This window comes from Mustela erminea, chromosome 7, assembly GCF_009829155.1.
Source record: "Mustela erminea isolate mMusErm1 chromosome 7, mMusErm1.Pri, whole genome shotgun sequence".
NCBI classification, from domain to species: domain Eukaryota; kingdom Metazoa; phylum Chordata; class Mammalia; order Carnivora; family Mustelidae; genus Mustela; species Mustela erminea.
Genome location: NC_045620.1, coordinates 27,311,910 through 27,328,435, shown reverse-complemented (window position 1 = coordinate 27,328,435; position 16,526 = coordinate 27,311,910). Strand labels below are relative to the sequence as shown.

Sequence of the window (16,526 nt, the reverse complement as noted above, 5' to 3'; positions counted from 1 at the left end):
AAGGTCTGCACCTAGGACTCAACCTCCTCCAGGAATGAGGGGTCTCCCGGCCCATCCCCACCAGTCCTGTGATCTCAAACCAAGAAACCCCTTGGGTTTCTGGGGTGCTGGCAGCTCATGTGAAGGGGCAATGCTTACTTAGCACAGAATTCTGGCCAGGTTGCCAGAAGGAGCTGGTCCTTGACACTGCAAAGGACGTCTCCTCTGCAGAGCCCAGATTATCCCTCCTGACCCCATCACTCCTTTAACTTGGGGACCAGGAGGCTCAACTCTTGTGTTGTCAGACCTGCTGGGTGCCTGTGGGCAGATGATAGCCCTCCCTGTGCCTCAGTCTCTCCATCTATATCACGAGGGGATGGATTCCATTCTCATGAGCTTGCACACCACTGTGCTCTCTAACCCAGTTTCCCCTTCTTTCCCTGAACCCCCGAGGCCCAACCCAATCCCCTGGGGGCCTGACTACACTATCAGACAGACAGACAGACAAACAGCTGGGCTGACCTGGATGTTTGTCAACAGCCCAAAGGAAATCTCCTCTTTATGCTTAAAATAAAACTTACATCAAACGTGTCACCAGGGCCCCCATTAGAGCTTCCTGTTTCTGAGTGCTGCAGCCAACACAGCCTGCGGGAGAGGAAGCACCACCCAGCCCTTCCCCACTCCCACCTCGGGGGGTGGGCAGAGGCCACCCAGGCTTTCACTCTTTGTGTGCCCGGCCTTAGCCCGAGCTGTACTACCAGCCAAGGGTGGCATCTCCCAGCATGGAGCCAGCCTGGAGGGAAACAGGGAGAAACTGAGACCTCAAAGCCCAGTGCCAGCCATCCTTCCCCTTCCTCCAGCCCCTGAGGCCCAGAGAGGGAGACTGGCTTATCCCAGCTCACCCAGGGTTGGAGGCAAGACCACCTGTTTTGTGCTGTCGACCGCCGCTTCCAACCCCAGTCTACAGCCTGTGGCACCTCCGGATCAGGGTCTGTGCTCTCCGAGCTTCCCGGGCAGCAATGGGAAGGACCCATGCAGCCATCAGCTTTTCCCCTCAGGTCCCCTTCCTGACACAGACCTCAGTCCTGGCTCTATCTGGATTCACTCTGTAGCCAGAGTCAGTTTCCTCCCCTATGAAGGAGGCCCTCAGACCACCCAGAGGGGTTATGAGAATCCCCTTTCACGTCTCAAGTCTCAGGCTGGGCCAGCCACTGACCTCATGCCCCTCCCCCACCCCCAAATCCCAGGATGAACAATTATGGAATTCTAATCCAAGACGTCTCCCTCCCCTTCCCCTTGTGAACACAGAAGAGTCTGATGGCCCAGGCCTTGAAAAACAAGCATTTGTGTTTATTAACCAAAGGGAGGAAGTCAGAACAGTACAGACTCCTACCAGTCCCTCCTGTAGTCTACCCACCTAGGCCAGGCAGCCAAGGCCCTGCCCCCACCCTGAGCGAGTTCCCAGGGAACCAGGGCCCGCTGGGAAAGGAAGAGAAGTCAGCAAAGGTTGGAGGCCAAGGAAGAAGGAAACAGAACCGCTCGGTGGACAGTGCCCCTCACTCTCAGTGGAGAAGGCTAAGTGCCCCAAATCCAAACTCAGAAGAAGAACCAGGCAGGACTTGTGTCAAAACCCCTACAAGTGAGGGGTAGGGGGTAGCCCAAGGTCAACAGGCAACCCTCTCCAGGGTCAGTCCTTGACAGACAGATACGGCCCAGCCTCTGGTCTGTCCCAAGACAGGGAATGGATGCAGAAGAGGTCGAGAGCCCAGCTGCCTCTCCTGGATGTGTCCTGTGCAATTGCGGAGTCCAGTGGAGGCCTAGCCCTCTGCGGCGGGGGCACCGCGTGCCTGCCGCAACCCGTACAGCCACTTGATCACTCGCGCGTTGCGCTCTACCACCGACACGCCATAGGGGACGCGCTCCCGGGACCGCTCCTCAACAGTGGCAGAGCTACGGCGGGAGCAGTCCCCCTCTGAGCTGCCAGGCCCGGCACTGGGCCCGGCCAGGGAGACGATGTCTGAGCTGGTCCTCGCCAGGTGAGCCACGCCCAATCCCCGTGCCTCCTCCGGGTCCAGGCCGCAGAAGTTAAAGAATCGCTCCAGGTCAGCCGCTGCTCTGGAGAAGCGCTCACTCAAATCGGACTTGGAGCGCTGCAAACCTGGGGGCCGGGCTGGGCTGGAGGAGGGGGCAGCGCCTGGCGAAGGGCAGGGCCGGGCAGGGGAGGCGGGGAGAGGACGGACATCCACTCGGCGGACAGCAGCCGTACTGGGTGGCGGGCGTGGAGGGTTGGCTGGGGGCTCCTGATGGGCTCCTTCTGTCCGTCCAGGAGTACGGCTGGCCTCGGCAGGGGACGCAGGGCTATCACACAAGTCGATGAGGCTGCTAAGGATGTCCAGGTCCAGCTGGGGCCGACGGCCAGGGCCAGGCAGTACTCGGCGGCTAGGTGTGAGCACTGTGCTGCGGCGAGTCCCAGGGCTGAAGAGGGGCTGCTTGGACAGCAGGGGCTGCACAGGTTCCTGACGGGTGTTGGCCACGTGCAGGCTCTTGACGTACTTGGCCTTGTCAGCCTCCAGGCGCTCCACAGCACTAGGTTTCCGGGCTCCACCATCTGCTGGCCTCCGGAGCAGGTAGCCAGGCACTTTGGTACGCAGGCGGAAAGGTAGGGCAGATGTGTCCCGGGATCCCGGAGTCAGTGTGTCCACAGGCATGGCTGTTACATACCCCAAGGGCTTTGGTTTGAGGAGACCGGAGAAATGCGGAGACAGATCCAGAAAGTAGGTAGCTGGATGCTGGCAACTGCTACAAGGGAGGAAAGAAAGAAGCTGAGCTCGCTCAGACAAAAGCTCAGCCAAGACTGAAAGGGGCTGAAGACGCCTTCCCTATTAAAAGCTAATAGCCACGCCCCTCGTTCATAGGGAGCCAATCAGCAGACAGAAAACCACCACTGAGGGGCCTGTGACTCCACCCACACCCCCGCCTCCTTCCCAGTGAACTAGGCCCAGCTGAGGCATAGAGAAAATGAGAAGTACCAAAGAAGAAAGACTTGAGCAGCCTGGGCAGAAAAGACAGGGCAAGGCACGCTTTAAAGGAAGGAAAGTGGGCTCTAGGCCGTATACTGGGCACCAGCCAGCTTAACCTCAATGGGTCCCCTTAACAGCTCTATTTTGCAGATAGGGAACTCAACCAACTCGATTAAGCTAACCCCCAAAGCTGGTGGCTCTGGCCCCTTGCTTCCAAGCATGGAGTGCTGATGCACCTGGTGACCCAGAGTAAGGGCTCCAACCCACACGCTGCCTAAACTGCCCCCAGGGAACCTGGTACCACCTCCCACCCTTACCTACCCAGCCAGGAAGCTGCCTGGTGCTATTCACCCGTCTAGACATGCCAAGCCCCAGGCACAGCAGTAGAGCTGGTGGAGGAGGAGTGTAGAAAATCTCCACCCCTACCCAAGCGAAGTCCAGACACTCATCAGCTTCCAGGATGGGACTTCGGTGCCAGCCCCACAGTGATCCAAGGATGCCTGTCAGCTAGAAATGTCAGCCAGGACCTGAGCTATGCTGTTCCAAGAGAAGCCAGAAAAGCCCACAATCACACAACCCTGCTTGAGAGCATCCAGCAGACCCTGGATCTGCCAGCAGCCAGAGGATGGCACCCAGAGGCAAGGGGGCCCACACTGATGTGCTCGTGCTCAAGTGTCCACATGATCAACTAAGCATCAAGGCCTGGGGCCCCAAGCATCAGACCAGCCCTGGTTCTTTTTCCAAGAAAGGGCTGGAGCCACAGTGTCCCCTCACCAACTCTTCCAGAGATGGGCGAGAAGAAAACCCATAAACCAAGTCCTGAAACTTCTCACCTGTAAAATGAAAGAGGAGGACTTTTCCTAGGTAATCGCCCAAAGGACATGTCATCTACACCTGTGTTGTCTAATTCAACGGCTACTAGCCACATTTGGTTATTCACCTTAGCTTTAAATCCAATAAAACCTTACACTTCCAGTTCCTCCATCACACTAGCCACATCTCAAGTGCTCAACGGCCACTATACTGGTCAATAGAGCAGACTGCAGATAAGACATTTCCATCCATAGCAGAAACCTGTACTAGACAGCCCCATGTGGTCACCCAGAATGACAGAAGAGTCTGGACTGGAGTGGGAAGGCAGGGATCCCTCCTGTGTGCTAGCCATTCGACACCATCCTCTCCTGGAATCCTCCAACAGCCTGTGAGAAGGGTCACTGTCATCTCATTTTACAGCTGGGAGAAACTGAGACTAGAGAAGCAACAATCCTAGGTCCCAGGGCTGATAAATAAGACACAAACTCCTATGAAGCCTCATGCACTCATCTATGACATTCATGTCACTTTACTCTTTGTTCTTCCCATTCCCCTAAAGTATTGGCTCCATGAAGGCAGGGGATTTGTCTGTCTTGCTCACTGAATCTGTTTTGGGACATTGCTTTTGACACATAACAGGTATTCGATAAATTGTTACTGAATTGGAGTGTCCATGGGGACGAAACATGAATGGGAAGACCTTGGATAAACCACAGAGGGACACATCCAACTCACTGCAGGTATATGGGTCCAAGATGGTAGGTATGGAATGTGCTAGGAGGCTGGAAATCCAGATGTGCACGAACACTCCAGATTCTTAAATCTCAGCAAATCCAATAATAATTTTTAAAACAAGCGCAGAGCATGGAGCAAACATGTCTGCAAACAGATCTGCTCTCCCCACACAGATCTAGTCCCCAGTTTGAGACCTCTGCAGGGGCAGCAATGTCCAGTTACTAGAACCCTGGGGGCTATTGGCCCAGAGCTGCTCCCAAAGTAGGAGGGATGAAGTGGGAAGGCAAGGCTGCCCCACTCCAGCAACCCCCCAGGAGACCTCAGGAGGGAAGGGTCTAACAGGAAAGACAGCCTTGCTGAGCCCTGTCGAGGTAACTAGACTCTGCCCCACCCCCGTGGCCGCCGCCTACCAAACCAGTCCAACCCGTTGGCGGTGGCAATTCCCTCCCGGGCACCATCCGGGGAAACAGAAGGAAGGAGGTCAGATGGGCAGGGCCAGGGCAGAAACCTTGCGCCCTGGAACCGACCTGCTGGCCGCAGGGGCTCCCCCTGCGGCCGGACATACGCAAAGAGCCAAACCCGGCTAGGGGGCCGCTGGCCAGCTCGCCCACCTGCCCGCAGTGTGCCCTGCTCCAGCAACTGTGCCTCTTACACACTCGGGTGCCTTATCTGGAATATGGTTAAAAATAGATCTGAGCCTCCAGGTCTCCAGAGGATGGAGAGATAAAACAGGTCGAGGACCTTCCCAGCACCTGGCAAAAAGGCTGCGCTCCAAGAACTGAGCTCTTGGTGTTTCTGATGACTCCGACGACTTAACAGCCAGATTGCGCTCTCCGCCCACCTCCCCCTCAACTCCAGCCCAGCAGGGGTCTCTAAGCATGCTCAGCCTGTCGGAGCCGGAGCCACAGACAAAGGAGGCACGTGATAGAGGCAAATCCTAAACTGATCTGCTAAGCCCCATTTCAAAGGTGGGCAAACAGAGGTGTGGTGGCTCCCGCGAGTTAAAGCCGGGGTCCCAGTCCCCAATCCCCTCGATCTCTCTGAGGCCTCCTCTCATCGCCAACGCCCCACCCACGTATTTCAAATGCTACCCACAAAGGGCCTCAGAGCGCCAACCGTGAGCCCTTCTTTGTCACCATACCCCCTTCCCACCTGCTTCCCTGGAGTCAGCCTGAGGGGTTGAGAGAGCTCAGATCCTCGGTCTGGCTTCTGCCCTGCCCCACTTCGGGGCAAGCTTGGAGACTCCCAGAGGCGGAGGTGGCCGCGAGCCCGCCGGCGCGCTGTGTGACCCTGGCCGCTCGCCACACCTCTCTGAGCCCGGGTCGTCCCGGCTCTTAAGCCAGAGGGCTGACAGCAGGATTCCTGCGGTCTCGCCCAGGCGGGAAGGTGAGACCCTGCCCTGCCCCCCGCCTCCCCGAGAAGGGAGGGGTGGCCGGACAGCCCCCACGACCCTGGCCCGCAGCCATCCGCCCGCACATACCTGGCTGCGCGCGCGCGGCTACGGAGCGCTCCTCCGGCCCGGCCCGGCCCACCTGGCGCTCAGGTAACACGCGTTTGCGCAACTTCCGGCGGCCGGTCCCCAGCAGGTGAACCCGCCGGCCCAGGTATCACCCGGAGGGGAAGAAAGAAAGCCAGGCAGGGGCGGGAACCTGAGCCCGGGCGCCCGGGCAAAGGGCTCAGCTCGTCGCAGAGACCCAGTTCTACCCCCAGGAAGCTCTCCCGCGAGCCGGGGCCGCGCCCCACAACAGCCACACTGGCCGCAGCCGCACCTCTGGCACCGGCAAGGGCACCCATCTTGGAGATGGGCAAAACTGGGGCCCCCTCCCCCACAGCCTCAGTGCCCGCGATAATGTTGACTGTGCCAGGCACGAGAAAGTGTTGTTCCTGGTATTAATTAACCCATTTTAATCTTCTCAACAACCCCTGTGAGGTGAACTCTATTATTATCTGCATTTGACTAATGGAATACTGAGGCTGGGACAGGCTGAGCCAGTTGGCCCAAAGTCACCCTGAGGAGTCTGACCCGGGCACTTTCCCTCTAGACCAAGCCTTCGTGCCACCCCTTTCTACCTGTGTGTCCCTGAGCAGGTTGCTTGGACCCCTCTGGTTCTCCATTGTGCCAAGTGAGAGGAGTCTCACCCTCCAGGCCAGGTCAGTGGGAGTTCTTACCGTCTGAGAGGGCAGACAGAAACTCTGCAAGCTGTGAACATTAGTAACAACGGCGAGAGGAATAAGAATAACCAGAATTTTGCAGTTCCAGGCACTGTACTTCTGTAAGTCTCTGGACATCCACCCACTCCCCCAACCACCACCACAGGGAGGGCACAGGGAGGAACTCTTTAATCCCCATTTTACAAATGAGAAGACTGCAATACTCAAGAAGGAATCCTTGGGAGGGCCAAGACTGTCTCCTCTGCCAAAGGAAGCCCTATTATGTCACTTCAGGTGGCACACTTGATTGGGCCAGTTTGCATGGGGCTCCTGAGGCCCAGAGAAGGCAGAGCCCACCAGCCTCGGGCCGGAGCCCTGGGGAAGCCAAAGAGGGCCCAGTTCCATGTCTGTGCCAGTGGGGGCTGCACCCGGATTGGGGTGGAGGGCTGTGAGGGGACGGGAAGTGACTCAGAGAACAACTCTCCTCCCCCTGGGGGTGAGTCAGCTCTGAGGCCTCCTCCAGGCCCAAGGGAGGCGAGCCTCAAGACCATCATTCCCCACAATGCCCTGCTGGGTCCCTGCCTCGCCCTCTACTGAGGCAACAAAGGGAAAGAGATGAAATGGGGGCGGGGGGGGGGGGAGGGCTCAGTTAGGCAATAATAGTAGTAACAGCAAAGAAACAATAACATGTTCCTAATAGGGAAGAGATTTTCTGCTTTCTCTGTACCTGGCACTGTTCTAAGCTCTTTATATACATTGACTCATCAAATCCCCACACTCACCTTGAGGTACTCCTGCTACACTCATTTTACAGCTGAGAAAACTGAGGCACAGACAGGTGTGGCCACTTGCCAGAGGTCACATAGCTGGTAAATGGCAGAGCCAGGATCTGAACCCAGGAGCAGGTTTGGGGGAGTGGAGGGAAGTGGAGGAGACAGAAGCTTCAGTGTTGGACTTGAACCACTCACCAAAAGATGCTATTGCCTCCCTCTCTGGGCCCCAGAGGGAGAAGCCACCTTAGGAAGCATTCCTGGCTGTGGCCTGGGGTCTCCGATTCCTCAATTGTAAAATGGAAGCAAGATGGCAATATTTTTCCCCACAGAAATTAGATCTTTTATGGTTCTACATCACCTTAGAATAAAACCCAAACTCTCCACTTGGTCGTCAGGCCTTCCAGGGTCCAGTCCCTGCCCTCTACTCCCCCTCATCTCCAGCCTTTACTGCTTCAGCCACATAGCCCTCCCTGCTGTTCCTGAACACGCCAAGGTCTTTCCTGCCTCAGGGCCTTTGTACTATCTGTTCTCTGCTTAGAACCTCTTAGCTCACCTCCTTCAGGTCTCACCTCCTCAGAGAGCCCTCCCTGACTACCCTGAGACTCCTGCCAACTCTCTCACCTGGTTGTTTCCTTCCACACATTCATTCTACCCTGTCATTTTAGGTCTTCACTTATCAGTTGCTCGTTTCCTATTTCTGTATTTTCATCCTCTAGGGACCAAGAACACAGGTGTGTGCTAGGCATGCTGCTGATTAAGTGGCAGGCCTGGAACCCAGGCCACTTCAAAGACCAAGGCCCTTTAGCACCAAACCTCTTGCCAACCCCCAGTCCCATCAAAGGTGTTCCCCCATCTCTCTCCATATTCCCCTCCAGTCTCAAGTCACCCCCATTCAAGCTAGGCCCTGGCCACTTCTAGATGAGCTGTCTTCTTTCTTTGGAGACACCACATCCAAACCTTTGCACACACGGTATCTGCTCCTACAATGCCCTTTCCCAACTCCAGTCCCAAGGCCGCCTCTGAAGCATGGACTCTGGGACCAGCCCATCAGGGTTCAAATCCCAGCTCCATCTCTGATTAGCTACAAGACCTTGGACAAGACAGTCAAGTTTCCAAGGCCTTAGTTTCCCCAACCATAAAACGGGACTGGTAACAGTGCCTGTCTCCCAGCCTGGGCATGGCAAACACCACCAAACTAGGACTCTGCGGTGCCCAGCTCCTGGGTGAGGACTTCACCACCCAGAATGTTGACTCAGTTCTCTCAGAGCTTATAAATCTATGCACACAAGACCACTTCAACAGACGTTTCTTTAAAAAAAAGTGTACAAATGGTCAATAGGCACGTGGAAAGATGCTTCTCATGATACATCATTAGGGACATGTAAATCCAAACCACAGGGAGATAACGTGTCACGTCCATCCAGATGACCAATACCACAGCAAGCAAGCAAGCAGAAAACAAAACAAAACAAAACAAATAAAACCCACAGCCACAGAAAATACCAAGTGTTGGTGAGGATATGAAGAAATTGGAAACTGGAAATTGTGAAATTGGAAATTGGAAACTGGAAATTGTCCCCTGTTTGTGGGACTATAAGATGGCGTGGCCATGGTAGAAACAGCATGGCGGGTAGGAAAAACTTAAAAAGAATTACCATAGGACCCAGCAATCTTATTTCTGGGTGTAGACACCAAACAAATGAAACCAAGGGCTTGAACAGATGTGGTAACCCCAATGTTCATAGGAGGAGTCTTCACAATAACCCAAAGGTAGAGGCAACCAAATGTCCATGGACAGATATGCAGATGAACATACGCTGAAATATTATTTAGCCTTTATAAGCAAGGAGCTTCTGATACCCGCTACAACGTGGGTGAACCTCAAAAACATTATACTAAATGAAATAAGTTAGGCCCAGAAGGACAAATATTGAGGAAAAAAGGGGGGGCAAATATGGTATGATTTCACTTCCTTGAAGTACAGAGAGTGGTCAAATCCATAGAGGCAGAAAGTAGACAGGTGCTTTCCAGGTATTGGGGGGAAGAGAAAATGGGGAGATGGTGTTTAATGGGTACAGAGTTTCCATTTAGGAACATGAAGAAGTTCTGGAGGTAGATGGTGGTAAGGTCTGGGCACGGCGCGAACTTCCTTCATACCACTGAACTGTACCTTACACATGGTTAAAATGCTCAGTTTTATGTTCTATATATTTTTCCATAAAAAAAAAAAAAAAAGGAAAAAGAGAGTCCACAGACTGGAGCCAGAACCCCCGGATCCACATTCCTGCTCTGACCTGGTCCAAGTTACTAAAGCTTTCTTGCATTCAGTTTCCCTTTGTAAGATGTGAAAAAAAGCAGCGGTAACTACCTGACATCATAGAATGGAGGGAATTAAGTGCATGCATGCTTAGAAAGGACTTGGCACACAGTAAGTGCCCAGGGGGTGTTAGTGATTATTTTTCATTGAGGGGGCGAGAGGCGTGGTTTCAATGTTTAGAATTTTCATGACATTCTGCAATCCCCCACCCCAACCCCTTCCTTCCACCTGCTGCTTCTTTCTGTTCAGCAGAAGCCAGGCCATGACTTAGGTGGAGACAGGGAGGCCCTCACCTGCCCTGGAGGAGGATCAGGAAGGCTCCAGACAACAGGGAGGGTCCAGCCAATAGGGCAGGCCAGCTCGATTTCAGCCCAGCTGTCCGGGTCCGAGACACCCAGCGGGGCATCCTCCAGGCCCACGCCAGGCCCCGTGCTATTTCTGGAGTCTCCCCAGACACTCATGCCCCGGCCTGCCTACAGTCAACCTTGCCCAGGGCTGATCTCCTGTTGGCTGACGGACAGTCCAACTCCACCAACTCGTTTATCTGTGCCTCGGTTTGTACCTGAAGTTGCAAAATGAGGACAAAAAGACTTGCAGTGGAGACACAGAGAAACCACATGCAACACCGCAGGGAAGGGCCCAGCTCACAAGGATGGGGAAGGTGAAAGTTGGGGCAGACTCAGGGGCAAATCCACTTCCTGCCCTGGACTGCCCTCTGCCCAGGCCTGAGCTCACCATCTTATCTTGGCCCCGGAGATGTGAAGAAACTTGCCCAAAGTCACACGGCAAGTCAAGGACAGATCACAGACAGAACAGTGGTCTTATGATTAAATATATAATCTGTAATGATTTTTGTAATATATATAATATATCATATATATAATTTATACATTTATATTATATATATATGATTTTTTTTAACAAGGTGCTATAAGCCCATGACTCAAAATTCAAAAACTATAAAGAGAATGAAGTAAAAATAAACTCCTTCCCACTTCAGTCCCTAGCCACGCAGTTCCCCACCCTGCAGGCACCACTGGAACCAGACAATCGCATGTCCTTCCGGGGAGATTTTTGGTAGATACAAGCAATAATGGGCATATATTCTTTCTATTTTTTTACACATACGGCAACATGCTGTGTGTACTGTTTTCACTGTATGTTCAACCATACATGTTTTAATAATGTTAATATATTACTAATTCTAATATCTATTATTAACATACTTAATCATATAGGTTGTTCCCTAATATATGTGGGGGCACGTTAGCCCATAAAGAGCCGTCAGCCCTTGCTGGTGACCACCCAGTGTGCGTCCAGACACCCCCATGACAAACCACGCTGGGGCGTCACTGCATCTTGTGTTGCCAAGAAGTGGGTCAGTGGGGCTGGGTATGTGCTTGTGATTATGAGAGAGACGTTGTACTGTGTTCTACAGAGGCCATGCAAGTTGATCTCCACCAGCAGAAAACACAGCAAATAGTCAAGAACTGTTAATTGCCCGGGTGACTCGGTCGGTTGAGTGACAGAGTCTTGGTTCCTGCTCAGGTCATGATCTCAGGGTCCTGGGATCTGAGCCCCCTTCCTGGGGGTTGGGCTCCCCTCTCCTTCTGCCCCCCTCCCTGCTCATACATTCTCTATCTCTGTTTCTCTCTCTCTCTAAAATAAATCTTTAAAAAAAAAAAAAACTAATAACTGTTAGCTTTAGTTATCTTGATTAGAGGATTTAGAACCCTTCAATTTTGCCCTGGAGGCAAGGGCCTCACCTGAACCCCTCCTGCTATCACATTCCGGTGGAGGAAGATAATCAACTCCCTAATAAGTGAAATACATAGCACATCGTCCGATGAGTAAATGCCACTGAGAGAAATAAAAGAGACAAGGGGGATGGCAGGGCATAGGAAGTCAATAAATATTTGTTGAAAGAATAAATGAAACTTATTTTCTTTCTGAGTTCTCAGAGCACCTCCAGGAGGCAGGGTCTAGTCTAGGTCAGATGCTCCAGGCGGAGGGGTCGCTGCCCCTTCCTCAACTCCAAAGTCTCTGGGGACTAGTCGCTTCAGGTTGAATGGCTGCCTCTACCCATTCCCCCACCCTGGGGCGGATTCCCAGAATCTGAAGAATTCTAGATCAGAAGACTCTAACAGCGGCCCCAGGGCCAGAGCACCTGCTGCCCACCTAGCATCTAGCCCAGAAATGTCAGTACAGCGGGAAATCCCCCCAACCCCGCTCCCCCACCCAGAACGCCCTCTGAGAGAGACAGCACTGAGATTCAGGACCCCGTGGGCAGAAGGACCCCCAAAACGAGTCCTGAGTCCAACCTCTGGCATTCTGGAGAAGAGAAGCCCGCTGACCAGAAGGGGCATTCAGGCGACGGTAAGGGAGCGGAGCCGGAGGGAAATGATCCAGCCAGGGCTCTGGGGCTTAGCAGCCTTGTGGCTAAGCGGCTGACAAGCTGACCACCAGTTGCTCATCTGGGTCTCTCAAGACAAATAACAGACCTACCCAGACTGGAGACTTCGAAGTGGAGCAGAAAGACCTGAACTGGATTCTCCAGCCGACCTCGCTGGGCTAGAACACTTCACTCTCTGCCCCTCAGCGTTCTCCTCCGTAAAATGGGATACCGCCGCCTCCCCGCACGTACGACGCGGAGAGGACGCCTACAAAAGGTGCACGGTGAACGAAGCCCCCCCCCCCCGACCTGGGCTCGGGCGCCAGACCACCCGCCCCCTCACCTGGAGCGGTAGCTAGGCAAGTCCGGCTCCTCCGGTGCGGGTCTCGGAGAGGCTGACAGCTCGGACCCGGGCGGGGAATGGCCGCGCCCAAAGCGGCTCGGCGGGGCTGGGGACCCGCAAAGGCCTCTTCGGAGCTGCTGTGAGCACCCGAAATGAACCGGGGCACCTGACTATCCCAAGGCCCCCACCAGAGCGGAGGTCCCGGGGACACAGAGGAAGGGGAAGTGAGCTTGCCGCTTCCACCCCCCCGGCGCCGGAATGGTTTGCCCCGGACATCCTGATTGGTTCGCCGCTTCCGTTCGAACGCCGCGCCGCCCAGGTTGCCAGGCAACCGCTAAGCTTTGGCCCCGGAATTGGGCGCCCCGCCTCGGCAGCCCAGCTCAGCCCCCCAAGCCACCGCCTGTCCTCTCCTCCCCGCCCCAACCCAGCTCAGCCCTGCTGGCCTGTTCTTCCCGCGCCGCTGCAGCTCAGGAGCCTAGTTTTTTCCTTTGACTAGGACTTTCTCTGGTCCCCAACAAGATAAGACACCATTTAGGGTCCCCAGCTAGTCTCCAGTTCGCCTTTGCAGGCTCGCTGTGTGAGCTCGGGAGAGCCTTCTTCTCTCTCTGTTCTCCTAACTGCACAGTCAGAAATTGAAAAATGTGCATATCCAGCAATCCTGAACTTTACTAAGGAAATTGCTGAAGATATGAGCAAAGATTAATATTCACCCTAGAAAAATAATGGAAATTACTCCAATGCTCAGCAAAAGATTGGTTAGCTCAATCCATCCTGAGGAAGATCTAAGTTTATTGAGCTTTTTACATGCCAGGTAGCTTCGCATGACACAACCCTTGTCAGTGCTCGTGGCATAACCCTTTGAGATAGGTACCTTTAATTATCCCCACTTCCTGATGAGGAATGTTATGCAGTCATTAAAAATGATGTAGTTAAAGATATTTAAAGTATAAGGAAAATGCAAAGAACGCTTTTTAAAAGTATGTTTCATAGCATACTATGTATTAAATACGTAATTGTAACATCACATGTATTTGTGTAAAACTATAATAGCAGTTCATTTCTTTTTTTGTGCTTTTGTGGATTTTCCAATTTCCAACACTTAAATATGTCAAGAAAAAAAAAAAACAGTTTTAAAAAGGATTGGAATAAGTAAGTACCCTTCGAGATGAGGACATTTCTTAGCTGTGAGTCACTGCTTGGGTCTAGGGCATTGTTGAATTTGGAGGCAACCTCTGTTTTCTCATCCAGATGGTGACTTTCATTCTTTGATTGGATTGTCAACGATGGAGCACTTACTATATACATACTTTGGGCTGCTGGGGGAGAGGGACTAATAAGATACCAGTAGCTAACAATGACTGCACTTTTTGGCATGGGCACTAATCAGATCAGAGTAGATACCGTCATAAACAGGGAGTCTGACTATATCCATGAGAGGCAGCTAAATATCAGATGTGGCACTAACTGTACCTTCTGCTAGACCGGACTGCTCAAAGCTTTACATGTATTTTCTCACTTGACTTCATTACTATGTGTGTGTGAGGGGGTTTCTATTATTATTCTCATTTTATAAATGAAAACACTAAGTTTTGTCTGGATCCAACAGGAGTCCAAGCTGTTCTGTTAGGTTGCCATATACAACACCAGTTGGCAGCAGCCGTCACAAAAGGCAAGGAGGATCCCATGATCGTAAAAGACAGAGAAAACTGAGCAGGGGCAGATGAGGCTTACCCAATTTAGGGAGATTTGTTTAAGAAAAGAACTACAAAATCACAAATATAAAATTAGGTTAAAAGGTGATTATTTGGTTAGAAAGATAAAAGAAAACTCAACAAATGGCAAATGCCACAAATGTTGCAAAGCCCAGAAAAATAACATTATTTCTGTGAGTTATGTAATTGGCATACCTCCATAATGCTTTTCACAAACAAGCTTCTGCTGGCTCGCTGTATACATTTCATACCTCTCCTCAACTACATACTGGTAATATTGGGCACCATAAAACCATTCATATTTATATATTGAGATATGACCTCTGACCCTGCACTTTCATGTAAACCATGACATGTCAGTGGTGGCAGATGTCACAACACACGTCAGTGTGCTAGATAGGGGTATTCCTGGAAATCATCACCAGCTGGTAATAACTTTTCACAAAAGTGACTGGAAACAACATAAATAAAACCACTAAACCCACCCACTCAATGTCAAGTCCCCCTTAGCCAAATCCCCAAAATGCTCACACTCACTCCAACATTATCTGAGACAAGGGGAAGTCAGGATGGAAGGAGATGATGGTTTTAACAGAGTGAGGTTTAAATACCTCACTTCGGCAAGTTTTACTAAAGCACATGACCCTGCAAGCACATTGCTAGGGAGCCTGCCAGACCTTGGCTTCCCTGTCATTAAAATGGGAATGACGACAATGGGGTCATGGTTGGATTCTTCTCTGAGATATACAACTTTAATCAGGGGTTGGGAGATCTCTGAGATGCTTGGATAAAGGTCCTGCTGACCCTTGCATCTTCAAAACTTGCTTCTGCCCTACATGCCCCGAAGCTTAAAACAAATAGGATAACACAAAAATCCTGAGCCTTATTCCCTTAGGCAGGCAAGGCCAGACAGAGGGCAGAAGGAACTTCCCCAAGGCTCCAGATTAAGCCACCGGAAGAGACATTATTTGGGCACACTCAGATTCTAGAACTCTTCGCATCTTCACACGCTACCAACCTATTGGCCATGCTTCCTGTTGCCAAGGATTTGTTAAGCCCCTGGTACCAGCTCAGGGTGATTAAAATCATCCCAGTCCTTCTCCTCTCCCGCCAAGTGGGAGTGGGGAGGGAGAGCCCTCAAGAGTAAGCAGATGGACAAACTGTCATTAGTGTGCCCAGATGAAAGGGAGCTAGACGATCCTTATGGTCTCGTCCTGACCCGGCAGGTGAGCAGCAATAACATCATGCCCCATCCACAGGCCTGCAGCTGCTTCAGCGCCACCGTCAACACCCTGACCTTGGCAGTGTTTTCTCTCCTCAATTCGAAACTGAGATGAAATCAGCCTCAGATACCAGCTCCCTATCTTCTGCGCCCCCTACCTCGTGGCTGTCTTTTGTTTTGGCAGCTGGAATGTGACCCTCTGGAGGCCTTGAGGTGGTTTGAGGGACAGGCACTAGGGGGAACGCGAGACCAAGGATAATTCCTGGGTCTGAACTTTCTGGTCCCAGGGGAGGCAGCCTGTCAAGCCTTCAGGAGAGGCCTTGTGAGCCGTTCTGAGACAGAACTGTCAAGCCAAGCCCCTCCTCGGTTCTCATCCAATGAAACTGTAAGAGAGATGAGACGAAAATGATTATTGCTGTCTGAAGCCACCGAGTTTTGTGATGATTTGTTACCCAGCAGTAGAGAATACCTAGGGACTTTTGCAGATCCCCATGTCCAGGTTGCAACTACATCTGAGCCCCTCGGAGAGGGGCATGGGCATCGGGTTTCCACGCCAAGGTTGAAACTCCGTGGGGGAGCTCCCATGGCCCTCCCGTTGGGGAGGCGGCTCTCCTCTGGGCTCCCCTGGGTCAAACTGGCGGGCAGCACGTCCCCTGACCTCACAGTCTGCAGACCTCTTATCAGGTAAGTAGATGTGGTGATGGCACCCATCTGACCTCCTGGGCAATCCCACGGTGTGCCACCTGGGAAAGGGCCTGGGGAGCATAAATACAGGGCTCTTGAAGTGCGGCTATTATCACAGAGCTGCTGCTTGGGCTTGGCATGCCTCTGCCTCTCATTTTCTGAGCCTCGGCTTTCTGTCTGGACAATTAGGAGACAGCAGCTGCCGCTTTGGCGAGAGGACTGGGCAAGTTGCACTCACCCCTGCAGACCTCCTTCCTTCACCTCCTCTTGGTTGGTTTCAGGATGTATTTACTCATTCAACAAATATTTTCTGAGTCCCTGCTCTGTGCCGATTACTAGGAAGAGAGATGGCAGCCTGGGAGTCACATTCTGGTGAGGGAGACAG

The 16,526-nt window shown here is 52.6% G+C and overlaps 1 protein-coding gene across 4 annotated transcripts; it reads right to left on the bottom strand.

Moving 5' to 3' along the window:
• Positions 1 to 1,308: 1,308 nt before the first annotated feature.
• Positions 1,309 to 12,770, bottom strand: FAM110A (family with sequence similarity 110 member A). 4 transcript variants are annotated; one of them, XM_032351136.1, is made up of 2 exons: positions 12,524 to 12,770; positions 1,309 to 2,778 (listed from the first exon to the last, which is right to left on the bottom strand). In XM_032351136.1, exon 2 carries the CDS (start codon positions 2,685 to 2,687, stop codon positions 1,797 to 1,799), a length of 891 nt encoding a protein of 296 aa, XP_032207027.1. In that variant the 5' UTR covers positions 2,688 to 2,778; positions 12,524 to 12,770; the 3' UTR covers positions 1,309 to 1,796. The 4 variants fall into 4 exon arrangements, with proteins under 4 accessions (XP_032207027.1, XP_032207030.1, XP_032207029.1 ...); XM_032351139.1 differs by lacking the exon at positions 12,524 to 12,770 and adding an exon at positions 12,294 to 12,424; XM_032351138.1 differs by lacking the exon at positions 12,524 to 12,770 and adding an exon at positions 6,028 to 7,502.
• Between the last annotated feature and the right edge of the window lie 3,756 nt (positions 12,771 to 16,526).